The sequence below is a fragment of the Drosophila biarmipes genome, chromosome 3R (genome assembly GCF_025231255.1).
Source record: "Drosophila biarmipes strain raj3 chromosome 3R, RU_DBia_V1.1, whole genome shotgun sequence".
Classification (NCBI taxonomy): domain Eukaryota; kingdom Metazoa; phylum Arthropoda; class Insecta; order Diptera; family Drosophilidae; genus Drosophila; species Drosophila biarmipes.
Window position 1 is genome coordinate 9,183,087 of NC_066616.1, and position 25,744 is coordinate 9,208,830.

General features: G+C 47.0%; 7 protein-coding genes across 13 annotated transcripts; 3 read left to right on the forward strand and 4 right to left on the reverse strand.

Moving 5' to 3' along the window:
- Positions 1–144: 144 nt before the first annotated feature.
- On the reverse strand, positions 145–9,831 carry LOC108031867 (anoctamin-1). Of its 5 annotated transcripts, none has more exons than XM_017105623.3 (15): positions 9,233–9,831; positions 5,770–6,157; positions 5,646–5,714; positions 5,412–5,483; positions 5,005–5,165; positions 4,770–4,938; positions 4,583–4,703; positions 4,408–4,519; positions 3,789–4,347; positions 3,528–3,731; positions 3,003–3,464; positions 2,771–2,946; positions 2,602–2,707; positions 951–1,089; positions 145–889 (listed from the first exon to the last, which is right to left on the reverse strand). In XM_017105623.3, the coding sequence occupies exons 1-15, from the start codon at positions 9,553–9,555 to the stop codon at positions 666–668; spliced, it is 3,285 nt and encodes a 1,094-aa protein (XP_016961112.1). In that variant the 5' UTR covers positions 9,556–9,831; the 3' UTR covers positions 145–665. The 5 variants fall into 5 exon arrangements, with proteins under 5 accessions (XP_016961112.1, XP_043950384.1, XP_043950394.1 ...); XM_044094449.2 differs by having other exon boundaries at positions 5,385–5,483; XM_044094459.2 differs by lacking the exon at positions 9,233–9,831 and adding an exon at positions 8,072–8,115 and having other exon boundaries at positions 5,385–5,483.
- Positions 1,508–2,590, forward strand: LOC108031868 (uncharacterized). Its single transcript, XM_017105627.2, has 4 exons — positions 1,508–1,917; positions 1,972–2,093; positions 2,159–2,315; positions 2,373–2,590. The coding sequence occupies exons 1-4, from the start codon at positions 1,728–1,730 to the stop codon at positions 2,483–2,485; spliced, it is 582 nt and encodes a 193-aa protein (XP_016961116.1). The 5' UTR covers positions 1,508–1,727; the 3' UTR covers positions 2,486–2,590.
- A 522-nt stretch (positions 9,832–10,353) lies between the features above and the next one.
- LOC108031082 (V-type proton ATPase subunit G) lies at positions 10,354–11,486 on the reverse strand. Its single transcript, XM_017104288.3, has 3 exons — positions 11,312–11,486; positions 10,849–10,949; positions 10,354–10,783 (listed from the first exon to the last, which is right to left on the reverse strand). Exons 1-3 carry the CDS (start codon positions 11,391–11,393, stop codon positions 10,613–10,615), a joined length of 354 nt encoding a protein of 117 aa, XP_016959777.1. The 5' UTR covers positions 11,394–11,486; the 3' UTR covers positions 10,354–10,612.
- A 502-nt stretch (positions 11,487–11,988) lies between these two features.
- LOC108031985 (nuclear pore complex protein Nup58) lies at positions 11,989–13,832 on the forward strand. Its single transcript, XM_017105779.3, has 2 exons — positions 11,989–12,983; positions 13,038–13,832. The coding sequence occupies exons 1-2, from the start codon at positions 12,114–12,116 to the stop codon at positions 13,749–13,751; spliced, it is 1,584 nt and encodes a 527-aa protein (XP_016961268.1). The 5' UTR covers positions 11,989–12,113; the 3' UTR covers positions 13,752–13,832.
- Positions 13,811–15,309, reverse strand: LOC108031986 (developmentally-regulated GTP-binding protein 2). Its single transcript, XM_017105780.3, has 4 exons — positions 15,112–15,309; positions 14,811–15,011; positions 14,081–14,745; positions 13,811–14,014 (listed from the first exon to the last, which is right to left on the reverse strand). Exons 1-4 carry the CDS (start codon positions 15,173–15,175, stop codon positions 13,853–13,855), a joined length of 1,092 nt encoding a protein of 363 aa, XP_016961269.1. The 5' UTR covers positions 15,176–15,309; the 3' UTR covers positions 13,811–13,852.
- A 38-nt stretch (positions 15,310–15,347) lies between these two features.
- LOC108030960 (phenoloxidase-activating factor 1-like) lies at positions 15,348–18,028 on the forward strand. 3 transcript variants are annotated; one of them, XM_017104159.3, is made up of 3 exons: positions 15,348–15,721; positions 16,388–16,958; positions 17,547–18,028. In XM_017104159.3, the coding sequence occupies exons 2-3, from the start codon at positions 16,450–16,452 to the stop codon at positions 17,956–17,958; spliced, it is 921 nt and encodes a 306-aa protein (XP_016959648.1). In that variant the 5' UTR covers positions 15,348–15,721; positions 16,388–16,449; the 3' UTR covers positions 17,959–18,028. The 3 variants fall into 3 exon arrangements, with proteins under 3 accessions (XP_016959648.1, XP_050744524.1, XP_050744525.1); XM_050888567.1 differs by lacking the exon at positions 15,348–15,721 and adding an exon at positions 15,989–16,076; XM_050888568.1 differs by lacking the exon at positions 15,348–15,721 and adding an exon at positions 15,997–16,076 and having other exon boundaries at positions 16,366–16,958.
- On the reverse strand, positions 17,948–23,865 carry LOC108032102 (uncharacterized). The gene is made up of 6 exons (XM_017105931.3): positions 23,596–23,865; positions 22,432–22,599; positions 21,218–21,901; positions 19,676–20,986; positions 19,013–19,616; positions 17,948–18,454 (listed from the first exon to the last, which is right to left on the reverse strand). The coding sequence occupies exons 1-6, from the start codon at positions 23,683–23,685 to the stop codon at positions 18,204–18,206; spliced, it is 3,108 nt and encodes a 1,035-aa protein (XP_016961420.1). The 5' UTR covers positions 23,686–23,865; the 3' UTR covers positions 17,948–18,203.
- Between the last annotated feature and the right edge of the window lie 1,879 nt (positions 23,866–25,744).

A 25,744-nucleotide genomic window follows, 5' to 3' on the forward strand; every position in this document is an offset into this window, starting at 1 on the left:
TACCTTGTTCTTCTAACGATTACCATAAAAATATTAAACCTTATCATATCATTCCTTGCTATTCTAACATGAACCTTAAACCAACATCTCATTTCAAGAACCCTAAAATATTCAATCTTATCATATTCAAACAACATTCAAACGTATGTACACCAATATTTGACTACATGTTTATTATTAATATCAACATTAAATAGAGATTTCATTATATCAACATCAATATACCATTCAATGAATGCAATAAATACACATGTGTATATGTTACACTATCTAAAATAAATGTTCATGTATGAGTCACTTGAGAGCCTGAGTTTTATAACATGAGTGAGATTTGTCCTATGGAGATTTCTTTCTTCACTTCACAATGTTCAATAGTTATTGAAAGTATGCTAATTGTGCTCTTAGATTGACACCAGCTGTGCCACATTAAAATAAGTCTGAGCCACTGATAATCATTTTCATTTGCATGTAATCATAAAAAAAGATAGCCTAGATATAAATCACTTTGTTTTTACATAACAAATGAAGCATTGAGTAAAGCTTGTAACCACGTTGCAAACCAATTGCATAATTAAATGTCAATAAAAGTGTCATAACTTAGGGATAGTTAAGCTACTAAGAGGAACATCCATAACAAACTGAATCACTTTAAGCGCGCTCTTAGCTTAGTCACTGAGTTTTTTGTGCACTTCCTCTAAACAATCAGCACCGGAGATGCCTGTGATTGGGTTTTCGCCGTGTATAATGGCATCCATTTCGATCTGGGTGAGATTTTCAGTGAGGAGCTTTTCAATGTTAATGAACTTTGCATTCGGCTCTTGAACGGAGGCAGCATCCATTTCCGGGTCCACTGGCGTCTGAAGCACCGAACTGTTTCGCTGAGCTCGCTCTGGAAAATAAAAAATTACATATTATATAGGTCAAATATAAGTAAAAAATCTCAAACAAACCGAATCGAGCCCGGTGGGCCTCCTGATCGATGATTATCTCATTGGTCACATAGATTTCGCGTCGGATTTGGTCCCGCAGTTCCACGCTCATGTCTGGAATGCACCAACGCACCAGAATCATCACCAGAGCCACAAAGTTCTGAAAGCAGAAATGTGAACAATCAATGTTAAGGTAATCTTTCCAGCTAATTTATGCACAACATTTCATCACCCCATGCCCCTGATTTACAATATTTTTCCTCCTAGCCAATTTGGGGTCAAACGAAACCTTCGAAATGACAACTTTCCAGCCAAGTAAATGCAATAGGCTAAAGACAGCTTAGACAGGTGCTAGCCTCAACCCTAATATAGGGGGAATTGAGAACAAATTGGTCTAGTTCTATTCGAAAAGAAACCCCTTAAAACAAAAACCGGCACAGCAACATGCAACACATGCAACACGTAGCCCAATGGACTTTGGATTTCTGCAGCATAAAGGAAAGCGAGTGTAAGGTAAGTAAAATGAACAAAGCGAAAACTAAATGAATAATTAGCCCTAGTTCTACATAGAGCCAAGAACTTTATTTAGTAGCTGTGAACACCTCGAGCAAAACGGTCGCGTTAAAACAAAAACTTTCAAAATTACAAAAAGGGATAGAAAAGGATACAATTTAAAAATAAAAAAACACAAACTTAAGGATACTAAATTGTTACAACGAATTCAGGACTTCAAAAATCATATTTAACAAAAAAGTTTAAAATATACAATAAACAAATTAAACAAAATAAGTGCTAGCAATGAAGTACTTTGAGTTTCTAAGTCTGTCATCGGTGGGCCTCAGCATAGCCTGTTTGGACCTATTGATTGCCCTCAGCGTACTAGTACCTTCAAGCTACTACCTGTACTTCGATTTTATGGATATTGAAATGTGGGAACAGGATGCCGAAGTAGCTTTGTCTCCCATTGGAACCTTCTTTTCCACATTAGGTAACTTCCTAACTATTACCCTAACAACAGTATTATCCTAAATACATTTTTCAGTGAATTATCTGTGGGTACGCGAGTTTTCCCAGGTCTTCTACATGACAGCAACGTTCATAATTTGGGTAAAGGCATTGATAAATTTAATGGTAGCCTGCCTTCTTGTCGACGGCATCAAACAGGTGAAGAGTTTTTCATTTTTAAATAAAAAGCATTACTTGAAATTCTATAAATTTAATATTCCTAGAAACGACTCGTTTGTATTGCTCCCTGGTTGATCAATGCTGGGCTTTCAATGGCCATGGAAACGGGCATTTTTGTGAGTCTGGAGCTCAGAATTGATGAGCTTGATGCCGCAGTGGATCGTCGGATAGCGAGAAGCCTTATCTTTGGAATATTTTTAGGTGAGCCAACCTGGACTGGTAGTAAGAGGATTTACTAACTTTAAAAATATATTTCAGTACTAAACGCTCTATTTTCGTATGGCATCCTTGCCCTCTATCGAAAGCTAAAGTCTGCGCCCAGTGAGAACATGGAAGTCATTCCCCAGAGTCCTCACACATTCAGCGCCTGAAACTACTTGGAATCTTGGTATATACTTAAAGATTTAAATGAAACCCCTGGTCAAGGAATATATGTGTTGCAATAAGTGAATAAAATTATATTTGGAAACCAAAAATGATTACTCACCTCAAAGACCACAACGAAACCCAATCTACAAGCCAAGATGATGTAGAACATGCTGCTCAGTGTATACTTTTCAGGAGATGACGGTGGTAATCGGAAATCGGTATATCTGTTTATGAGTAAAGCAAAGAGTTATGAATTTTATCTAATAATTGTAATATAAATTACTCACCTGCACGTTGTTATGTTAGAGTTATCGCCAGCCAAGCTATACAAGGTGGCTGAATCGGCGACCCTGAACTCTGATAGGGTGAAATTAAGGTAACCGTCCAGAGTGCCAGGCTTGTTGACATAATGCCGATACACCAAACGGGGGATCATATCAGAGGTGAAGGCAATGATGAATCCCTAGTGGTTTGGGAAAATATAACATTTTAAGATCCTTTGATGCGCTGAATACTCACATTTGTGATCACGCTCAGCTTGCCTATGCAATCCAGTATCCGATACCACACACCTATATCTCGAACCCGCTGCGACACTGGTCGCTTGTGGTGGGTCAGAAGTTTCTTGGCGTCCAGTCGCATTTCCAGGATGTTATTGAGCAGGGCAAAGAATGGCGCCAGCGGAAAAGCGGCCACGAATATGGTCACAAAACCGTACTGCAAGACCATCTCCAAGTACTCGGGAAACAGGCCGCGGGCACCCCAGTCCAGCAGCTTGAAGTCCCGCATCCAGCGTTCGCCCTTCGTCTTGTCGGGATTCGGGGTGTTGTTAAACAGTCGCGACAAACCAACCTGAATGGCCAAAACCTTGCGCCAGAACATGGGCAGATAAACCTCTAGAATCGTGTTGAAGGCCTGCTTGCCCACCATTATGATGGCCAGCTGGATGCACAGCTCTGTCAAACAGCCGCCTGAGGAGCACTACAACATTCGGAACATTTTTAATAAATTTAAAGTAAATCTTCCTTTAATCTTAAGCCTTACCTCCTCCTGGCGGTAGTCAAATATTTTATTATACTCTCCCGGATGGCCCACGAATTTTCCCTTAAAAAAGGCTATGTAGAAAATGGAGGCATAGTAGTTGACGAACTGCAGCAGATAAATTTTAAGGGTCAGCGAGTCATCGAACTGGGTTTGTGTGCGCCACATTTCCAACTCAGTAAGGTACTCAGCCAAGTGGTTGTACATCTAAGAAGAATACTTCAATCAACAAGAAATGTTTGAATAAATTTGAAAGTCACCTACATAGTTAAGTATGTAAAGCAGGCACAAGTTCACAAAGGCTGCCGATGCGGTGGCCAGGACAATGGCACTTGAGGTGGTCATAGGATTAGCACCCACTTTAAGGGCCGCCAGCGTGGACATTCGGTATACAACCACAGCCAAAAGAGCCACAAATGCCAGGGCAATTAGAAGTAGCACCACGGAAAAACTGAACACAGTGGCGGGGAGCTTCATGCGCCAAAACGGAACCGTGGGCTCCTTTATGTTGGTCACATAATCCACCCTCGTGGGCGGTATGTGCTCCAAGCGGGCCAAGTACTGCGGCCTCGGGTGCTCTTCGTGCACATCGAACCCCGTCAGATCCCAGCGATGGGTTATCTCGGCGGAGTAGCGCTTCCACAGCTCCAGGAACAGGGTGGCCCAAAAGGACATGAAAACAGCGAAGAACACGGTGCTGGGATTGTCAATGAGATAGGTGACTTTGGCATAGTTGCAGGTTTCCTTCAGGTCCCAGAAGTTGCACCAATCACAGAGGGGACACATTGTAATATTCGTATTGCCACCCTGACAGATGTCTTTTCTGGAAAATACAGCAATTTATTAGATTTCTTTCGACGAAAGAACCATTACGAGCACTTACACAGGCACATAGTTCTTGAGAGAGAACCAGGAGTATAGGAAGCAAATCAGCCCCACTATCGAGGCCAGCAGCAACATGTAGGTGTAGTAGCCCAGCCAGGCGAAGTACAGACCTATTAAAGGTGGCAACACATCATTAGATTCTCCTTATTAAATTTAAGTTTGTTTTAGCCTACCAATTTTAACACCAAAGTATTCCTTGATGTCGTCTAAGGGTTGATAGCGATACCATTTTGGCACTGAAGCCCAATGCTTGTAAAGCAGGGCTCTCATGGTACCCGTCTCCGTTATTTCACCCTGTGTCAAGAAAACAAGTACATCACTTAATATTATAAAACAATCCAGACTTTATATGGGACTCACATCGTGGAGGGGATAGGCAGCGGAGTATACGCCCTCGGCGATAAGTCGTTCTATGCCGAAGGCCATGTCATGTTGGTTCTTGGCAGGAAATCGCTGGCGATCTAGGATGAACTCAACGATGCGGGAACGGACGGCGGTGGTAAAGAAGCAGTCCTGTCGAATGTCGAAACTGCCAGCATATAAAAGAAAGGATTAGTATTTACTCAAATTTAAATTAATATTCGCTTGGACTTACAGATACTCCTTATCTCGACTGTAAATGGCGGTGAATCGATGCGCTCTCTTGGGAAAAATTTCCTCGTCCACATAGATGTTGCGCAGGAAGAATTGGAAAACAGTTTTGAGACTAGAAAACACGCTCTTGGTGGACCGATTAACCACGGACATGCCTGGAATCTGAAAGAGTTACAAACCACTTAAGATAGAGTCAAGAGATTTTCAATCAGAATATCTAAGTAATAACATTCAAGCTGGCTTGTTCTACATTGCATCTTTTTGAATACTATCAAGGTTAGGCTGGGGATTTAGTTCGATTATAAACAACTCACAGCAGAAGCTAAACGAAAAATGATAACTTTATATTATTTTCAGGGGATTAATAATAAAATATTTAACTGGTTTAACTTCAACGCTTTGGCCAACCTTATTGGACAGGTATTGGGCCGCATTTCGCAGGCGATTCGATCTTTCATTTATACGCAAATGGCATAAACACTAAAATAATAAAAAATAAAAACAATTTAAAATTACATAAAGTGTAGGTATAAATAAAAAGTGTTTCTGAGAAGTCTATAGCAAACACAATTTTCGAACGGGCCCAAAAGTATGTTAGAATTTGGATTTCAGACTGTGACAAAAACTTCATAGAGGACTCACTTCTTTCATGGGCATGCGCAGCTTTAGTATCTCGGCATACCGCCGCAGGACCTCCAAAGGAGCATGGATCTGGAAATATGAAGTGTTAATTATTGTAACCTTTACAGTACATAGAACAACTCACCTTGACAAACCATATCTGGTCCTTTTGGGTGGCCTCGACCTCCAGACCCTGGCTGATGAGATTCGCCTCGAAGACACGACGCTTTTCCGTGTTCTCCAGCTCCGTGGGCTCGTGGGCACAGATCCTGTAGGCCAGGACGAAGTCAATGGACCGGATGCAGTCCTCGAAGAACAGCGAGGAGTTGACCTCGGCCCGCTGGTAGAACTCCCTCGGACAGCTGCACTCGCGATCATCGTAGACGCCGCTTCCGTTGCCCTTCACAAACTCCGGATCAGTCATTGGCAGGAGGGGAGCAGCTGGATGCGATGGGTTGGTCCTGTCCCCAGTGGGCTGTTTGCCATTGGCCCGCGGCTCGGCGGCGTCTGGCAGTTGAAGCGTGGAGGCGTTGCTGGGAATGGGCAGTGGTAGATAAGGTTAACTACGGTATTTACCAAGTTAGATAAAGTTAAGGGTGAAATACTAGGGTATACATCATTTTTTTTAATGCTAATTCTAATGATGTACTGCTAAACTCGAATATGATAAACATATTACGCATCAGGAAATTATGCGGTATATTTTGAATTTCTACAAAATGAGTCATGGATGCTATCAAATATTGTATAATAAAGCGCAACAGGAAACGGCGAGAGCTAATTTAGAGCATACATTTTCAAAAATCTCCCATTAATAGAACAAATTTCTCTGGCGTACACATAGGTTCTTCAAATCCTGAAACACAATCGGAGGTCATTACTTTCAGTTGGTAAAGTTAATGGGAAACAGTTTGAAGCCAGTTAACGAGAGCAAACCACGTTGAATTCCCGAGGCGGCGACTCCTGTCGTGCGGAAAGCTCCTAATGGGACGCACTACCCATCAAAACCCCAACAGCGTATTTAGGTCACTCCTGGGAGGGCCAAAGCTACTGGAATTTGACGAGCCACCCCCTTTAATGGGACATTTAAGAGGGCGAAGGCAACGCACAAGATGACCTCACTTAGCATTTGCTCTGTTTATCCCAGCAATTAGGTGTTTACGCAGTCTATTTATTGGAAGCTGCAAATCTCAGCACATGTTCGGGGTTTCTTCAACTTAAATTACTTGAGTCTCAGGGCAGTGGTTCGCTCTACGCTGAAAATGAGCTATAAACTTCTACAAACAATGTGTTTGTTACATACATTTGATATTTGTGTGCTAAAAAGCACTTTCATGTGATGCGATTTCTAATGATTCACTGCTTTAATAGATTTCGAATACTTTATCTTTGAAGCACTAGGAAATGAGTAAGCTTTGTGATTCAAATTGCATATTAGAAATATCATTTGTATTAAATTAGTAAGCAAGTTAGAAATATGTAATACGAGTACGAGTATACAACACAAATCGAATACTGACGAATCTGACTTTGGACCTATGAAGTGCAATGATTCCCTTATCTGCAGCACGACAGCTTCATACTTGTAAAATGAGATTTTATTATAAACCCATTTATTACACTTTCTTAATGCATTTTGTAAGTCTGACAGACTTATTACAGGTAGTTTAGGTTTTAATCCATAAATAAATCTCTATTCTACAATATGCCAAAATGATGCCTTAGGAAACAAAGTGGTTGCTTAGAGCAACCGATTAAAGTTTAGGAAGTTTGAATAAATCTCTTATTATAGCCACGTTCTCTTTCGTACGTTTGTTTGTCCAAACATTTTTACACTCTTTCGGCCTTGGCACAACTCATAACTAACTTCAACTTTGATGGAAAATATTATTAAAACGAACACACAAAACCATTCGTTAGCAGGCGGCCTTTATTGTCTAGGCCCACACGTTGAAATTTTCGGCATTTGACTTAATCAAGGCCAAGAGAGAGAGCGTCATTAGTTTATTAAACATGTGTGGCGTTTGTTTTTCGGCTATATTTCTGCAACGGCGAAAGGTGGCAGAAAGCTGCTTATATAATTGAGACGTTCGTGCTAAAATGCCACCGATCATAAGGCTTTATGTGCATCCAAGGCTTATTCATCCGGTCAGATCGCAATACTCGAGTACACAAAAACGATGCGCGATACACCACACAGATAAAGAAGATACTGATACTGCCTTGGATTTCTCCCGAAACGATGATTAACGCTGCCATACAGCGGGAAACATGGCGAAAACCCGTTTCCCTCAGAGGTGATGGCCCTGTCTTCGGTCCGTGACCCACCAGCAGATTCAATCACATTTAGCGCGGAAAATTCTTGGTCGCAACTTCCCCCTCTTGTCCCAGCGAATATTTCGTAAACACTAAACTAGAGTCCGCGGACGTTGGCCATGGCAACCAACCAATGGGCTTGGAGAGCGGCGAGAGGCGACCAGCGCGCAGCAGCAGCGACAACAGACTGAGGCGCGGGAGCAGCCAGCTGAGCACTTGCCGGGTGGGGATTCCGGACCCCATCCCCCGGGGTTACCTACAGCACACGGTGTAGCCCCACAAGTCAGCTGTTTCTGGCGGAGAGGCCCTCTCCGGGGGAGCTTTGAGCACATGTTACCCCAGCCCCGGACACCGACCGATCTTCCAGATGTCAAGTGCATTATACTCGAGCAGCCGCACACTGCCAAGTCGAAATGTAAATAAAAGATTATCTCTGTGTGCTCGTCTCATTGAGAGCAGAGTATTTATTTCCCATTTCCCACTTGGGGAAAGGAATTTCCCTTATTCATGATAATAAATATTAAGTACGGGCACTAATTATCTCAGTATGAAATTACTCTATTTTCTATGGAGCACTCACAGCGCTTGATAAATGGCATATGGCCCGTGGGCAGGGGACTCACCTTCCGTGAGTCACTAGAACTACTGAAATCACGCCTCATCTAAATCATTAGAAGAATATGAACAATCAAACCAAATATTGGGTGAGCACACAGAATCGCACTTCATGTGTCTGAGCAAATGTACTTTTTCAGCTAAGTGTTTATGCCAGGAGATAGGAACTACAGGGTCCTCGAAATGGGGTTCCAAATAATTAATAGATTTTATTTTATTTTGTATTTAAATCAATTAAAGTATAATTGTATAAGCTTTAAATAAATTCACTCCAATTAAAAATCCAAAATTGAAAAAATGGTACTACCATATTTTTAAAATCTTGACCATAGTAACTGAGGTTTTCTAACATCCATCCAAACAAAATAATGGTAAAATAGATCATAGAAATATAGTTCAAAACATTATATTAAAATATAAGAAAATATTTTAATGAAAAATAAGTTTTTATAATGTATTAATGTTCTTATATCATCGAAAAATCAATAACAATGATATACGAAAATCCATTACCAATAACACCCCTGGACACCCTGTATTCCCTACAATAGCGAACTCAATTACAGAACAACGACAACAAAGAGCGGACACTGCAATTATCTTTAATGGGCACTTCCCCGGCCCAAAGGTCCGAATGGGGTTTCCCGCTCTTCGGTGCTTTCGAAAGCCAAGCTTACCTCTCTGCAAGCCCGGCCCTCCTATCGGCGGTGCCGAGTGATTCACGCGATGCTGACAGCTTCTCCTGGTCCACGAATCTCTGCGATCCGGGCCCCGGATCCCGTCCCCCCCAAAAACTGTCCTTTCCCTTCAGCCGCTCGTGGAGATTGTGGCGCCTCATCAGCTCCATGTCGAAGGGTGCCAGCGGGGTGGTGAAGGGGGGTTCCAGCGCGGCGGCGGGCGGACTCCGCTCCAGCAGCTGGAAGCTCTCGTCCTTGGAGAAGGGGGGCGGCGAGGCGGCCTCCTCCAGAGCGGACACCTTGGCACTGCCTAAATTTAGCATCTTGTCAGAGAGCAGGTTTTAAATTTAGCCCATATGGCTGAATGGCTCTCCTTTCTGCTCTTCTTGCTGCTTTCACAAGGCACCTGCATCTGTGTGGGTTAGTTGCCAAAATTTTGGACGAGGTTCGAACAATCAACTTTCATCTTGGAGAACTACTATCTAATATCACAAGTAGCTATTGCACTTCGCACCCGCCGTTCTGTTTTGCAATTATCAATGAATTTCCGTCGATTAGCTCGAGAAACGGGAGCAGAAAACCGTTTTCGCCAATGTACTGTGGCTTACTACTAAAATTCTCAAGTGGTGGGGGTTTACCAATGGGTTCGTGACGATGTATCGTTATTTGGGCGCGTAATTTAAAGGTTGGATGGTCTGATAACTCCTCAAATTAATCACATGATTTTATTAACTTACATTTTCAAGGTATACTTTGGAAAATCCTATTATATCTTAATTAATAATCATGTACTGTTGCTTAAAATCAATGTGATATTTCGCCACTTATCCTTATCTTTTTGCTCTAAATAAAGGTTACACAAGGAAAGTTATTACTTCTTCAGGATCGTAATAGGTATCTATACATAATATAGTATTATATCAGATATATCTGTTTACCTTTGAGTAACTATATTAAATATTTTCTTCAATAGTAGTCCCGTTCGTGAGTATCGTTGGCTTCAGTGTTGTAAAGCGATGGAACCCAGCCATCAAAAAGCTTATCACACGAAGCAGCTGACTACCCGGAGATAGAGAAAATCTGTGCTGGCCAAAATCAGGAAAACAATTGAAACACATGACTTTCGGATTAAACAACAACGTGTATTGGGCAAAACACAAAACAAAGATAATACAATCCCGAGCGGAGGGGAGACGAACTAAGATTTTCGCCGTCTTTACATGGAACAACAACGAATTTTCACTTTAATGTATGGAATAATAATACAGCAGTGTTTTCAGTAAGATGTAACCACTATTATTACGGGTCTAAATTACGGATTAGAGTTGAACGTGGACACTGAATTTACAGCACAAGGGGCGGCTCGGAGGGGCCACCAGTCTACTTGTGGTTGTAGTTCTTGTGCACCTCGGGCGAGATGTTGTACACGTACTGCAGGATCTCCTGGATGACGGGTTCCTTGCGGGTCTGGATGGCCCGGTCCATGTCGGCCAGCTTGACGCGGGTATCCGCATCGATCTTGGCTGCCACGCCCTCGCGGCTGCCCATGTGCTGGAATGGGGGATTACGGGTCAGATCGTGCCACACAGGGCGGCCCTATGCCACAGCCAACTCACCTTGGCCTCGAACTCCTTGAAGGCCCGCTCGCGCTCCTGACGGAACTTCTCGATCTCCTCGGTGGCCTCGTCCTTGGCCTGCTTCAACCTCCTTGCCTTGCCTAGGGGATGGCCCAGAAATCCAGGGGATAAGTCAGTGGAACTCGAGATCTAACGTCTAGCACACGCAGTCGTCCTTCCGTAACTTCGCTCCCCAACTCTCACACAAAATATGTCTTATAGAATCGTTAAACCCTGTATTCGAGGGCTCTACATCCCCTAATTATAGGTTACATAGGTAGCTCTTCTGGGAGGAATTTCGAGTTACGGAAGTTCGACTTGTATTTACTTTTTCCACCACATCATGTGACCCACACACAACGGCGATTATGGAGGCGGAGGGTGGTGAAAAAGCCCAGTTACTTTTCGCCCTGCCGTTTCTCCAATTGGAGTGAAAATGCCTTTTGGCAAATGGAAAACTCACGTTTGCGGGCCTCGGCGACCTTCTCGGCTGCCTTTTTCTCGGCAGCGAGCAACTGCTGGATTCCCTGCGTCTGGCTGGCCATGATTCCCAACTTCTAATTCCTCGCCGTGGTGTACTGTGCAAGTCGAAAAAAGCAAGTGCGACCGAATCGAAGGCGACGACGAACTGTGAAAAATGTCATATGACGAAGTCACACACACGAGAACTCACCTCAGGGTCGTGGTGGTGTGGGTGCGCAGCGCGACAGAGGCTGGTGGATGCGAAACTCCTGGGGATGAGTGCGGTCGATAAAATATCGATGGATTTTTAATTTAAATAAGAAAATATGTATTATATATATAATAATAATAAATAATATAATATATATATAAATATATTATAAATATATTATAAATATATACAAATATATATAAAAACAGTCGAAAAATATTTATTTCAATTGTTTTAATAAACCAAAACTATCGATTTGATTTCATGTAACAACCCTGACAACTGTTCAAAACTCACCATACCCGAAAAAGATTTATTAAAACTATTAACGCATCTAAGTTCTCATTCTTCTTAAGTGGAAATCGCTCCCTTCTATATTTAAATGTATATTAATATATCTTAAGTTTTTATAAAAAACGGAAATTGTGCCGCCTATCGATATCGATAATATCGAAGAGTGTCATCTCTAATCAAACAGTTTTACTCTCGATGCATTCGCACGTTAAAAATAATAAATTTGGCAAATTCCACCAGTAAAGTATATTAAATCAGTTCAAATTCTTCTGTAAAACACTCAGAGGGCTTTCCCGAGATGTTCACGCCCAACACGAACGCCTCCATTGGAGGCGCCACTGCATCAACCGGCGCTTTTGCTTTTGGCGCGCGACCGGCGACCACGACGGCTCCTCCGCCAGCCTTCGGAGCAGCCACCTCCACGACGACCTTCGGAGCTGCTCCGGCTGCCTCCTCCCTGTTTGCAGCTCCGGCGGCCACTCCCGCTTTTGGGGCAGCAGCTGCCACTCCTGCGTTCGGGGCAGCTCCCGCCGCAGCACCCGCTTTTGGAGCAGCCCCTGCTGCGACTCCCGCCTTCGGAGCAGCTCCTGCTGCTACTCCCGCATTCGGAGCACCTCCTGCTGCTACTCCCGCCTTTGGTGCTCCAGCGGCTACTCCCGCCTTTGGAGCCCCAGCGGCAACTCCCGCCTTCGGAGCTCCAGCGGCCACACCAGCCTTTGGAGCTCCAGCTGCTACGCAGGCACCGGCCTTTGGAGCACCAGCACCCGCCGTGGGCACCGTGGCACCCACTTTCTCCTTTGCCACTCCGGCCACAAGCGCTCCGACCACAGCGCCGCCGGCGTTTGGATTCGGGGCCACAGCCACAACGGCCGCAGCTTCAATGCCCTCAAGCCTGGGCACCGGCATTGGATCTTTTGCCTTCGCCAAGCCACAGGCCACCACGGCGGCCAGCTTGAACTTCAACACCACCACAACGACGGCTACGGCACAGCCCTTCAATACGGGCCTGAAACTGGGCACCACCAACGCCACGACGGGCATCGGAGGAGGAGGCGGAATCTTTGGCAAGCCAGCTGCTCCGGCGGCCTCGACTTTTGTGGGTCTGGGCGGGATCGATGTGAGTGCCACGCAGCCCAAGTTGGGGGACAACAAGCAGGATGGGATCAAGGTGAGCTCAAGCTATACTGCTAAAGAACCAATTGGCGAAAATTCCATTCCCCAGATCAAGGAGACCCAAGTGCCGGACGAGATAGTCAAGACAGTGGATGCCCTGAAGGCGTACATCAAGCAGCAGAAGACCATCTCCTCGGACATTGGCCGGACTTCCACCTCCAAGTTCACCAATGTGAGCCACGAGATCACCAACTTGAAGTGGGCCCTGCAGAACATGGCCAACTCGGTGGAGGGCAACAACCAGCAGATACGGCTGATGCGTCAGGAGACCGCCAAGGCGATCCAGTCCCTCGAGATGGCCCAGCGCACACAGGACACGCCCGCCGGCCTGCAGTTTGAGAACAGTGCTCCGTTCCAGTACTTCCAGTGCCTGGTGGCCAAGTACGAGCAGGATTTGATCGCCTTTCGCCAGCAGATTGCCCTGACCGAGCGACACATGCACGCCCTGTCCAATCCACAGAGTATTTCGCCGGAGGACCTCAAGCGCGGCTTTCGTCAGCTGAACGAGAGCTTCATCTCGCTGGCGGGACGTTTGCACGAGCTGCACCAGCGCGTGGAGGAGCAAAAGGAGCACTACCTGAACCTGCGGCGTTATCGCCTGCGGGACGCAACCAACGTCTTCGAGCGGATCGACAATCCTCCGCTGCCGTCGGTGGAGCCTCAGCGGATAAGCAGCGGTCCAACGCCCTTCTCGAACATCTCGGCTTTGATGAACAAGTCCTATGCGGCGGCCAGTTCCGCCAGCAATGCGGCTGCCAAGTGAGAATGAAATTGTTTAGCCCAGTTTGAATAAATCGTTACAAGAGAGTCCAGACTTTCGGGTTCAGTTATAGCATAGAATATATATTTCATCTGCAACAATCTTCACTTCTTTACCACCTGGATGACGTCCTCGTCGGCCATTACATGGGCGATTCCGACGCGCTGCGGCGAGTATTTTGTGGAGGTGCCCCACACCAGGGCGTACTTGAACTGGGCCGCCAGCGTGCGATGGATGGCGTGGCACACGTGCTCCACACTGACACCCTAGAAAGGGGGAGAAGGAATCGGAGATTAGAGGAGTTTTGTAAGGAAGGGCCAGCGCCATCTTGCCTTTCTCAGAATCAACCCGTCGTCAAAGTCCGGCGGAGCACCCGGCTTCTTTGTGTAGACCCTGATCAGCTGCAGTGCCTCCCAGAGCGCCTCCAGCATGTAGTCCAGATTCAGCTTCATGTTGCAACTGACCACGATGGAGTTGGGTTGGCGCGCCAGGCGGTCCACCTCCTCGATGGAGATCTGATCGATTTTGTTGTAGACATACAGACAGGGCAGATACACACGGTTGGCGGTGACCACGTCGATGAACTCGTCCTCGGTGCAGTCCTCGCGGAACAGCACCTCGGCGTTGAAGATCTTGAAGGAGTGCAGGATGGTCTGGACCATTTTCTCGTTGCAGCGCGTGAGGGCACAGGTGGCATTGAAGCTCAGGCCGCCGCCCTTCTTCTGCTTGAAGTAGATGTTGGGCTTGCGCTTGTTCAGCCGGATGCCCACGGACTCCAGCTCCCGTTCGAGCAGCTCCCGGTGCACATTTGGCTTGGTGGCGTCCAGCATCATCAGTACCAGATCGGCGGTGCGCGCCACGGCGATGACCTGGCGACCACGCCCCTTGCCCTGGGCAGCTCCCTCGATGATTCCGGGCAGATCCAGCAGCTGGATGTTGGCGCCCTGGTACTCGATGACGCCCGGAATGCAGGTCAAAGTGGTGAACTCATAGTTGGCTGCCGGGATTGGGTGTACAAATTAAAAGCAGGAATCTGGGTAAAACAGTGTGTGATGCCCCTACCCGCCTCCGACTCCGTTTTGGTCAGGGTGGACAACATTGTGGACTTGCCCACGGAGGGGAAGCCGATCAGAGCCACCCGGGCATCTCCACTCTTGAGCACATCGAATCCCTCGCCCTTTTCGCCCTTCTTGGACGGCTCCAGCAGCTGGGAGCGGTACTTGGCCAACTTCGCCTTCAGCAGGCCCAAGTGGTACTCGGTGGCTGGGGGAGAGGACGGGGAAGAGAGAACATGCAGATTTAGCGACTCCCAGCCAGAATCCTAACCTAAATTCCGATGGCCAGCGCGGCAAACTTCGCAAACCTTTGTTCTTCTGCGTCCGCGCGATTTCGCGCTCGATCTCCGCAATCTTCTCTAGGATGCCCATGCTGCAGGTTCTCGCGATCGAAGGGGTCCACCGGGCGGGCAAGAGTCCGAGTAAAACAAAAGTTTGCTTTTTATTTATTGACCAGCGGTGCGTCGCCCGGAATTCGGCAGCCCTGATCAGCTGTTTTTGGCACTCAAGGCAGCGGCACGAGGTGGCAAGGGGAACGCCGAACTGGGGCCGGGAAGCTATCTTGACCGGGAGCCCCTAGTTCGATTCGAAAGTTATTCGTCTGTAATTAAAGATCGTACTCAACAGATTTTATTTTAGGTTCCACATTATAAGCAACATGTAAAAAAGATTCATAAATAACAATAAATAGTGTTCGTTTGTTGTACCTCGTTTTGGTACCCCCCCTTCCGATAGGCGCGCTTACTGAAGCGGTGCGACGCGAGGCGGCGCGGCATGAGGAAGGCACATTCAACCGAAGTCCTTCGTTCAAACATTCAATGAAGTCGGTGAAACGTGGCAACGCTGAAAGGAACATACAATTTCTCCGGCTATCCAAGTACCGCGTCTAAAATCCTGGATGATGCTTTTGAGGTCGAGGTGAGCACCCATTTAAAAAAATACATAATATACAATAAAATTCAATTTCGTAAAATGCAAATGTTCGATATATATATAAAAATTTTACTGTTCAGACTAAAATACAATTAAATGTTGACTCATTCTTATGTTGGTACAGGAAGTAGATAAGAGAATGTATACAAAATTCCTAACCGTTTCACAGCAATTTGTTCTCGGAATTCCCTCTGATATGAATTATTTTTGTTTGTTAAAAAATTTGCGAAAAATAATCAGTATTCCTTTAAACCCAGACGGGACAACATGTTCCTCGCGCTGAAAGTGTGTTCTTTACTCCTGATCCAGGCTTTCCTTCTAGCTCATTCAGCTCCAAATGGTAATTATAGCCGAGGGAACTCCAAGTTGATAAAGTTTTGGGCTACGATGTACCCTCAAACATAAATTATGTTTGCATTTTAAAATCGCCGCATACTAATAACTTTATAATTTAGTTTAAAAATCATTTTTATTGTGAGAAATAATATCCAACCTTATATCATTCTAAAAATCGAGGTGTTTAGCTATTTAATCACCACTAAGGAAAATCAGGACGTATTTGGTACATGTCCCCTATCTCAGGCTTGAAAATTTATAGTTATCATATAAGACCTTTCCATCCTTCATAGTGGTGACTTACGTCCCTTTCAGATTGCCAGCCGGATGAAAGATACATCAGATTGGATCAGTGCCCCCACGTGTACCATGCCGAAATGACGAGCCTAATGAGAACGGAATACGGCATTGTTAGCTGGGAATATGTGGGGCTCCAAATGGTCTGCTGCCCCAAGCCTGGCGACGAGCTGCCGAGCCCGGGTACCTGTGGGCGCAGTCCGGCTGGGTACCGAATCGCGCGGGGTCAAGAGGCGAGTCCAAACGAGCTTCCCTGGATGGCCATGCTCTTGTACCTGAATAACACATCCCTGGAGATAATCCCCTCCTGTGCGGGATCTCTGATCAACAATCGCTACGTGCTGACCGCTGGCCACTGTGTGGCTAGCATGCCGGGCACCTTCACGCTCAAGAGTGTTCGTCTGGGCGAGCACAACGTCGGGAGCACAGCAACTGGCCTTCCTTTATGCTGGGACCGGAGAGTCCGATGTGCGGTCCCTCACATCGACATCGACGTGGAGAAAGCCTTTGTCCATTCGCGTTTCAAAAAAGGAGCTAAGACGCAGCTGCAGCACGACATCGCCCTGCTGCGACTCAAAATGCCAGTGCGGTAAGGAAGATAGATAGATTGAAATATCTAACAAATGTGAGCACTACCTGGTCCCAAACCGTCCTAACTAATGTCATAGATGTGCTACTTTTACTTCATTTTTTTATACTCGTTACTCGTAGAGTAAAAGGTATTATAGATTCGTCAGAGAGTATGTTACGTAAAAAAAGCTTTTCTATATATATAACCCATATATATTCATACTTCTTATGCTGATTCCTGGGCTTCCTACGCAGCGCCAGTTTGTTTAGCGGGGTGCCACGCCCACTCTAACGCCCATAATCCGCGCCCACAGTTTTTATGATAGAAACTAAATTTTAAGTGAAATGTGTTTGTCTCATTAATACCTGACCTAAAATGTGTCACGCCCACTCTAACGCCCACAAACGACTAAAACGCTTAAATCTGTCTGCATCTACTGAAAAAGCCGGTAGGTGGCGCCCTTAAATATTGCTTTGCTTATAAGTCTTCATTACCCTTTTGCTCCCTTAAGCTGCGTAACGGGTATCTGATAGTCGAGGCACTCGACTATAGCGTTCTTCCTTGTTTTAGCCCTAAAGTACCGAACTGAAAAGTCTGTTTTCCCAGCTTTAGCAATGGAATCAAGCCGATATGCCTCCTTCGGGCCCACCCGCCCTTGACGAACTCCACGCTTCAGATTGCCGGCTGGGGACAAACGGAGGACGGCAGGCTCAGCCAGGTGCTGAGGAAAGGGAACGTGAACGAAGTGCACCCAAGTATGTGCTCGCAAATGTTCCGATACCTGCAGTTCAACTTCCATTCCCAACTATGTGCTCTTGGACAGAGGGGAGTTGACATCTGCGGAGGCGACTCGGGCGGTCCGCTGATGGCCACCATGAGGGGCTTCCAAGCAGACATCATTTACCAAGCCGGCATCTCCTCCGTGGCCCACCAAATTTGTGGATCGCTCGGATACCCGGCTGTTTTCACCAAAGTTAAGCACTTTTTCAACTGGATAACGCGTAGGATGAAGGCCTAGCAGCTCGTAATTGGATTAGTTTTATTTGTCAAAAGAACTCGTAAAATATACACAAGTACACGCAGGTAAATACTGTTACGATTACAAGAAACCCCACAACACGCAAATGACGATAAATTACAATAGTGACTGTTGACAGAGACATCGAGAGAAAGAGATAGGCCGTGGGGCGGGCAGCCCCGGCGTCGGGGGCCAAAAGGACCCGGTCCTCCGCTGGGCACTCCTCCGCCGCCAGCGATTAGCGATTAGTGGTTGGCGTAGAAGCCGTGTCCCGAGTTCCCCATGAACTCCGTCCAGCGCTGCGCCTCGAGCGGGTCCAGCTCCGAGCAGACCTCGCCGGGCCGCAGGGAGCGGCAGGTGCACGTGATCCCGATGCGGGTCACCACCAGCTGCGACTCGAACATGGGCAGGGCCGGCTCCGCGTCCACCAGGCGCTCGCTGAGGCACTGCTTCAGGAACTGTTTGCGCAGCACGCGCAGGTTGTCGATGGTGTAGCCTGCAAGTAGTCGGGGAAATTTAGAACTCTACTTAGAACCTTCTTGTGAATCCACTTGCAAAAGCTTTATACTATTTTATTAACGTGATTTAAAGCAAGGTTTGGGTAGTAATTGCATTGATTGAGGGACATTAAGGATATTTAAAAAAGCTATGCACGACTTTTAATTTGAAATAGAAAGAAATTGAACGAAAATTTGTTATTGCTTAAATTTCTGATATCTGACTGGCTTTTTAAGTACCTAATATACCTAGGGAAAAAAGGGTATAAATAACATATTTGGAATTTATATACAGAAATGGTTTATTTCCCCATGAAGTTTGTGTTAATTAAAGCCAGTTAATCATAACTTTTATGCAAGGTTCTTAGACTTGTACGATAAATATACAGTTAAAGGGAAGTGATTTATCCGGTTTTTCATTATGATACTTTTTGGACTGAAAACGCTAAATGAGTTTTTGTATGATAATGGATGCTGGGCTATAATTTCTCATTTTATAAGATACTTTCTTCTCAGCTTTGATTACTTCGAATCCCCCACAAGTTAGGCTTACTCACTCTTGTAGGCGCTGATCTTCTCCTCGACGCAGCTGAGATCCTGGGGCGAGAAGAGCGGCGGATAGGCCTCCGATTCGCGGATGTTGAGGACGAAGGCAAAGTCCAGCGAGGAACTGGCGTTGCCCAGGGCCTTCAGCAAAACGCCGGTGGATGAGATGGAAGCCAGGTACCAGTCCGCTGCGAAGGAGTCCGCTGTCGCAGGGAAGTCCTCGCCAGCCGCGGTCGTGGTTCCGGAAGCACTCTCGCGCCTCTTGCGACGCCTCTTCTGTTTTTTGTTGCCCTCCTGCGCGTCCACAGCCTGCTCCCGCGCCTCGTTGTCCAGCTCCAGATCCCAAAGGCTGAGCGGGGACTGGGCAGACATGGGTTGGCCGGTGGAGCTGGGCGTGCTTTGGGTGGTGGAAATGGTGCGTCCCCTGTCGAGGAACCCGCTGCGCACATCGCGATTTCCAGCACTGGGATACTTGGACCGCAGGTGGATGGGCCTGTCTCGGTCACTCTGCTCCAAGAGTGGAGGCACTTCGTCGTTGTACACCAACTCGTACTCCTCCGGCAGCCGCAGTGGATTAGCATTCTCCGGCGGCAGCTGCAGGCCTTCGTAGTCCTTCTGCAAAGCATGTATCAGTATTATAGTGCACATTAGTGTCTGACAAGTGGAACACTTACAAACTCCTTGTAGGCTTCCTTGGGGTAAGCTCCTCCCATTCCAAAGCTGGGCAGCTCGTTCTCCGCTCCCTGAGGCAATAACTCCTGCAGTTGCTGCTCCATCAGAGGATTGTGCCTGTGGTGGGCTTTTGGGCGCCTGCCTGGCTGTTCGGTTCCACCACTGAGGCCATTAGCATTTTCCATTGCCTTTCCGGCGGCCACCTGGCGGAGTAGTTGCTCCCGATTTCCGGCCAGGAGCTTCTTGAGCAGCTTGGGATGCTTCAGTGGGGACTTCTTCCCCGCTGCCGCTGGTCGTTGTGTGCGATTCAGCTGAACCTCCAGATCATCGGTGCTGAACAAAACCGCTCCTGGTGGCTCGATGTGCCTGGCAATCCCGTAGAGCTTCAGCACCGTGGACTCATTATACCGCAGACGACACGTATCTGCCCTGGCCTGGAGTATAATGTCGCTATCAGGAACGAATTCGTAGGCATCCCGGGCATCCGGACGATGGCGGCACTGCAGCTGCCAGTGCAGGAAGAAGTCGCCTCCGAAGCTCTGCGAGATGGAGACTCCTCCCAGCAGGCTATTCGCTCCTCCCGCATCCGTCATCACGGCACTCAGCAGGGGCTGTCCAGTTTTGCCACTCAGGATGGTGGTCTGCGAGTAGTAGTAGACCGGGAAACCCGGTCCCGTGTTGTACTTCACCATGAAATCCGTGACGTTGTCGTGGTCAAAGAGGCCCGGCACAATGGCACTGACGCACTCGCTGGCCGGGAAGGTGTAGTTCCACATCATGGTGTAGTTGGCTCCGTCGAAGGCCAGGACACTCCGGTTGAAGGCGGCCACCACCACGTCCACGACGCCATCGCCATTCAGATCGGTGAGCACGGCGGGCACCATCAATCCAGACCCCGGTTGGCGATGCAGCGGGGTGAAGTGCTTCTCACTGGTGTGCGTCATCAGGGAGTGCAGTCGCAAGGAGTAGATGCCACCCGGGGTGTTCTGACCCCCGGTGACGATCAGCAGGAGCTCCGTTCCATCCGCCTGCGTGAGTAGCTGGATGGGCACAAACATCTCCTCGCGGTAGGGCGTCGGAATGCTCCGGATCACCTTGCCCGTCTTCCCGGAAATCAGCTTTATGTGCCCCGCCTTGGACTCCTCGCGCTCCTCCAGGTGGGCGGCTATTATCTCCGGCACCGAATCCCCGTCCAGATCGCGCAGCACGTTGATCGTGTACAGGTCCATTACGATGGGGGAGTTCGTCTCCACTTCCAGTTCGCGGAAGCGCCAGATTGTGGCGCCAGTGCGCCCGTTTATGGCGTAGATCATCTGTGCGGTGATAGAAATATATATAAGATTAGTGTTGGAGGAAAGCTTTCATCAAATAAATTCAATCTATGGTTTTTTTGGGCAAATTATTTTTATAGTTGCTATAAAAAATAGGGCTTATTAATCTACAGGATCGAATAAAACGAATTTAATAAAACTGAACATACAGTATTTTTTTTAAGGAAGTGCCTTAGTGCTTAAAGCGTATGCGGACGTAGAGATCCAACTTACCCCCAGTCTTCCAGCTGCCACGCAGTCAGTGCCTCCATCGCCGTCCACATCCGCGCTGCAGTGCAGCGAGAAGACGTTCGCCACGCTCCAGGACTGCCACAAAATGGAGCCATCCCGTCCGCTCAAGGCCACCACTCCGCCCTCGCAGGGCACCTCCTCCCCCTGCTGGGCGGACTGGCAGCGCGGCAGGGGGATGCCCTCGTAGTGGATGTTGTCGTCCACTCCGTAGCCAAAGACCACGTCCTTGATGCCGTCGCCATTCAGATCAGCCGCTCGCAGGGGACTCTCGCTGTTCATGCGGGCCAAACTGCGGGTCCATCGCTTCTGGACTCTGATCTGGGTGCAGGGCACGAACTCGCTGCCCATGGAGCTGCCGTAGGAGATGCGCGAGGCGCCCGCTGAGATGGCCGCCAGCTGGGCGGGATCAGGGCGCCACCAGTGGCGGATGCGCTGCAGCGGCAGCGGGAAGAGCGTCAGCATGAGGGCCGCCAGGCTGAGCAGGGCGCAGAGCACCGTTAGGGCGGCCAGGGCGTAGCAGAAGGGCTCGCAGCAGCGGCAGCAGCGCCGCCTCCTGTGCTGCTTCATGATGGGCGTCGATCCTGACCCCGAACCGGGTCCTGATCCTGGGTTGTGCTTGCGACGCGGCGCCATCAGGGGCCTCTTCAGACCCTGCTCCTCGCTGCGCTGTGGGAGAGAGGCAAGCAAGGTCAGTTTATTTATTTCTTTGAGCCTATCATAAAGTTTTTAAAATTTTCAACTAAGGAAATTTAAAATATCTTATTTATCTTCCTATTTTATTTTTAGAACCTTATGGGAAATAATATGGTTTGAGTAAGGGTTTACTTTTAGATATCAACACAGTTGTAGTGGTTCAAAAATAAATAGGGATTACAATATTTTAATTTTTTATTTTTTTGAAGCACTGAGGACTTTTTATGATTTTAAGATAACGAAGTTAAGCTTGGCATATGGAAGCGCTAAAGAAATGTTTTTGCTCAGCCCAACTTTTTAATATTTTATAAGAGAAAAAAGCAGTTTGAATGGAAAGGGAGTAAGAAAATATGGTAGTGACTTCTTCACAAAACTTTTTTTTATCTGTACACTTGAAACTCTAGAAGGAGGCCCTTCACTCTTTTATTAACCCTTTTCAGAATAATTTCACTGCACTTTAGAGCATAATGAACTCTTTTCGTGATTTCCACAGAAGCACTCACCTTCGCCGACCTGGCATCCTTGATGAACACCTCGTCCTCGACATCGTCGCTGGCGTCCTCGTCGATGGACGAGTCCCGTATGGCAATCCGCTTGGAGGGCACATATGGTCGCAGTTTGATCATCTTTGGTTCCGGTTCCGCCGGTGCGGTGGCTCCACCAAGCTGCGCCTGCAAGAAAGCCTCTCTTTTAGCCGCTCGAAGATGCGCCGCGGGTCCTTTAAAGCATTCTGTGGCTCCGTGCTCGTCCGTGCAACTCCAATTGCAGCGATGCGCGTCCGGCGATTGTGTAAAAATCAATAGCGACGTCACGGCTTCGCGCTCAGCTGTCTGCGAGTCCGGAGCATGCGCCCTGGTGGGTCGACAATGGAACCACCCTGGCCACCACCCACTGGGCGAACGCCACGTGTTGGCCAGCGGCTACAGGTTTGTTTGTCAACAATGTGGCGGCCCACCTGGCCAGCTCTCTTCCTCCGTCTCTCTCGCGCTGGCTCTCTCCTGTGGCATCTGTTGCTGGACAGAGCAACCACCCGAAAAACCCCCCATGACCCATCCGCCACCCTCCAACCACCGCCCGCCCATGTAAGCATCATCCCCCTGCCGAAACTCCCTGATTAGCTCCTCCCGGGCGGTTCAATGTCCTCGCTCTGAGGCTTTTCATGAATGAAGTGGGTGGAGTTGGGATATGTGGGCGTGGGGCGGAGGTTCCATTCAACGAACTTCCGCGTGCCGCCAATGTGGGTCACATCTTCTGTGGGACACTGTGTGGTCTCCGCGCTCGCCAAAGCTGGCGATTAATATTTAATCGCATTTTGTCTGCCTTTCAGTGGCAGGAAGTGAAGCGGAAAAGATGTGATTGGCTGATATCTTGGCGTTCGATTAAAGCTTAATTATCTTGGAATAACCTCAGCAAAAGCTTCGTTTGATAAGCCCATACTAGCTATTTAAAATCAAGTGATGTGTCGTCTTTAAACATTTTTTAGCACTAATAATCATTAAATATGTATTACACACTTAAATATTTCTCCTATTATGTTCCCGATGATTTCGCTTAACAATATTTTTATCCAATTTTTACAATATTAGTCCAATCAATGGTTGATCAAACTACCTATTTGCCAATCTTCCCCTTCAAACGAAACTGAGAACCCAAATTTTTTATATTACCTCTATAATTAATACGAAGTCATCTCCAAATTCCGTCTGCAGGCCAGCACTGCGATTAGTTTTCGCCCAGGCAATCCAATGGACACTCATCTTGTAAGATCCTAGCTTCTAAGTGGGAGTAAATCCAGGGTATCCTTGGCCAGTCTTGAAAACTCTGCAACCTTGGCTCTCTTGACGTCACAGCTATTTCGCTTTGCCTTAATAAGTTCCCGTTTCTGTATCTATTTTTCTCGTAATTTATTTTACAACATTTTCTATGACGTCGTGGCGCTTGTCAAAAGCCAAACACACAAGTGAAAAGTTCCCTAGTTTGTTTTCCCCCCACCCAAAAGTATTCAAATTGCAAGTGCGCCAAAACCTTTGCGAATTTGCCATAGCCAGCGCCCGATGCTGCCCTCAGCAGAAACCTAAGAGCACCACTTAGTGGGGTGGATTCTGGGTCTGGTGGGGAGCAGGAGCACTCAGAACAGGTCCAAGCTCGACTGCATTCGAATAAACTATAGAAAAATCAGCGGCTTTTTATAGCAGCCCCATCAATAGACAGGGGCGTGACGGGGACGCGGGTGGGGACGAGGACGAGGTGGTAGCTTAAGTGCGCTATTATCGCATCAGAGATAATTTAATAACGACGAGTCGTCTTCTGCGCTCGGAGGCCAGAAAGCCAGAAAGCCAGAAAGGATGTATGGAATCCGCTCGAGAGTGTTGCGGCAAGGCGTTGAGTAGTGCTTGGGGCGGGTGGGCGTGGCAGGTCTAGGGGATTGGCATCATCTACCCATAGAAAGTTGGGTCACATGTGTGTGAGAGCTGCGCCAAGGTCGCCAGGAATCCCACGAAGGAAGCAATGTGTTTATTCATGATTCTCTGAATTATAAATTAAGCTACCACCTAGTCACCCAGAAATTATGATTGAGAAAATATGGTTTTGTTGGTCTCAGTTCATTTTTTTAACAAGAAATATATCTTGTATCTGCAAATAAAAAGACCAATAGATAAGTATCTATTTTTAAATTTTCCTTGCTTAAAAGATGTTTTGTTTCTGAACTAACAATTTCTATAGTAAAATAAACGTTTACGAAAGTACAAATTATAAATGTAAGAAAAACGAAATTATTTTTGCAATAACCAGACCCAAAGCTTATAGTAAAAACTCGTATTAAATATAGTATAACATTACAACTTTTCCATTTGAGGTGAAGTTATTTCTATAGCTCTTCCTTTAAGTCCCTATACCTTGTATTTCGATTTCCAGCATATTTTTAGCTCACCGAGTTCCCAGTTCCCAAAGCGCTTTTGTCATCCCATTAAACTTGATTTTCCCTGCAGTTTTCCCCCGACTCTTATTTTCAATTCCTTTTTATTCCAGTTGTGCACTCCGTGTGACGTCAGCTGGGGGATCACAGGATTAGCGTGGCACTGCATTCATTAGCCAGGGACTCCGAGTGTCCTGTTCCCCTCGAGGATGCCACTGGCCCCAACTTTTGATGCGACAAATGCCACTTCTGGGGCCACTTGGCAACTTGCGGAGCACTTGTTAAGGGCGGACTAACAAGGAAATTGATTGAAAAGTGCTCAAAACTTGAGAGTGCAAGTGCGAACAAATAAAAGCGAAGGAAGCAACTGCAGTATACAAATATTCAAGAATTGTCCCCCGAATTAAGCGAGTGGAATCGATAGACAAATGTCGCATTCTGCCATGATGCGAAATTGAAGGTCCTGCCCTCCACATCCGGCGGGCATCATCAGGTTCTGGGCGCGAAGGGTGAGGCGAACGACAACAATGTCGATGACGACAGAACCCAGCAGATTATGTGGCAAAGGAGGCAATGCCAAAGCACTCGAGGAAATTATGTTAAGTGACAAACACACAGGGCCCATGGCGATGCAGCCCTGGCTGGGGAAAGGATATTTGCCTGGCCTATATATAGACGCGTGTACAAACATCCATGGGCCGATAGTTCCTTGTTCTCCCAATATTAAAGACTACGGTTCCGTCGGCTTTCACTTTTGCTTTTCCCCACCAGTCGCAAAAGGACTCACCCACACGCACGGACTCTCATACCAACGTCGCGTCAAGCATCCTGCATCCTTCGTTGGTGAACTTTTCGCTCGTGCCTGGCAACGTTTTAAATTCAAATCTGCTCGCCTCCAA

Excerpts from the sequence above, each read along its gene's own strand:
- LOC108030960 (XM_050888567.1), top strand. The coding sequence starts at position 16,004 with ATGTTCCTCGCGCTGAAAGTGTGTTCTTTACTCCTGATCCAGGCTTTC. Across the intron at positions 16,077-16,387 it reads AGCTCATTCAGCTCCAAATG|ATTGCCAGCCGGATGAAAGA; the intron begins GTAATTATAGCC and ends CGTCCCTTTCAG. Across the intron at positions 16,959-17,546 it reads CGACTCAAAATGCCAGTGCG|CTTTAGCAATGGAATCAAGC; the intron begins GTAAGGAAGATA and ends CTGTTTTCCCAG.
- LOC108031986 (XM_017105780.3), bottom strand. The coding sequence starts at position 15,175 with ATGGGCATCCTAGAGAAGATTGCGGAGATCGAGCGCGAAATCGCGCGG. Across the intron at positions 15,012-15,111 it reads GCGGACGCAGAAGAACAAAG|CCACCGAGTACCACTTGGGC; the intron begins GTTTGCGAAGTT and ends CCTCTCCCCCAG. Across the intron at positions 14,746-14,810 it reads CAAAACGGAGTCGGAGGCGG|CCAACTATGAGTTCACCACT; the intron begins GTAGGGGCATCA and ends CAATCCCGGCAG.
- LOC108031868 (XM_017105627.2), top strand. The coding sequence starts at position 1,728 with ATGAAGTACTTTGAGTTTCTAAGTCTGTCATCGGTGGGCCTCAGCATA. Across the intron at positions 1,918-1,971 it reads AACCTTCTTTTCCACATTAG|TGAATTATCTGTGGGTACGC; the intron begins GTAACTTCCTAA and ends TACATTTTTCAG. Across the intron at positions 2,094-2,158 it reads TTGTCGACGGCATCAAACAG|AAACGACTCGTTTGTATTGC; the intron begins GTGAAGAGTTTT and ends TAATATTCCTAG.
- LOC108032102 (XM_017105931.3), bottom strand. The coding sequence starts at position 23,685 with ATGAGTGTCCATTGGATTGCCTGGGCGAAAACTAATCGCAGTGCTGGC. Across the intron at positions 21,902-22,431 it reads AGGATGCCAGGTCGGCGAAG|CGCAGCGAGGAGCAGGGTCT; the intron begins GTGAGTGCTTCT and ends TCTCTCCCACAG. Across the intron at positions 20,987-21,217 it reads TGGCAGCTGGAAGACTGGGG|ATGATCTACGCCATAAACGG; the intron begins GTAAGTTGGATC and ends ATCACCGCACAG.
- LOC108031082 (XM_017104288.3), bottom strand. The coding sequence starts at position 11,393 with ATGGCCAGCCAGACGCAGGGAATCCAGCAGTTGCTCGCTGCCGAGAAA. Across the intron at positions 10,950-11,311 it reads GGTCGCCGAGGCCCGCAAAC|GCAAGGCAAGGAGGTTGAAG; the intron begins GTGAGTTTTCCA and ends GCCATCCCCTAG. Across the intron at positions 10,784-10,848 it reads TCAAGGAGTTCGAGGCCAAG|CACATGGGCAGCCGCGAGGG; the intron begins GTGAGTTGGCTG and ends CCCCCATTCCAG.
- LOC108031985 (XM_017105779.3), top strand. The coding sequence starts at position 12,114 with ATGTTCACGCCCAACACGAACGCCTCCATTGGAGGCGCCACTGCATCA. Across the intron at positions 12,984-13,037 it reads ACAAGCAGGATGGGATCAAG|ATCAAGGAGACCCAAGTGCC; the intron begins GTGAGCTCAAGC and ends TCCATTCCCCAG.
- LOC108031867 (XM_044094449.2), bottom strand. The coding sequence starts at position 9,555 with ATGCTAAATTTAGGCAGTGCCAAGGTGTCCGCTCTGGAGGAGGCCGCC. Across the intron at positions 4,348-4,407 it reads CTCAAGAACTATGTGCCTGT|AAAAGACATCTGTCAGGGTG; the intron begins GTAAGTGCTCGT and ends TGTATTTTCCAG. Across the intron at positions 3,465-3,527 it reads TTGACTACCGCCAGGAGGAG|TGCTCCTCAGGCGGCTGTTT; the intron begins GTAAGGCTTAAG and ends CGAATGTTGTAG.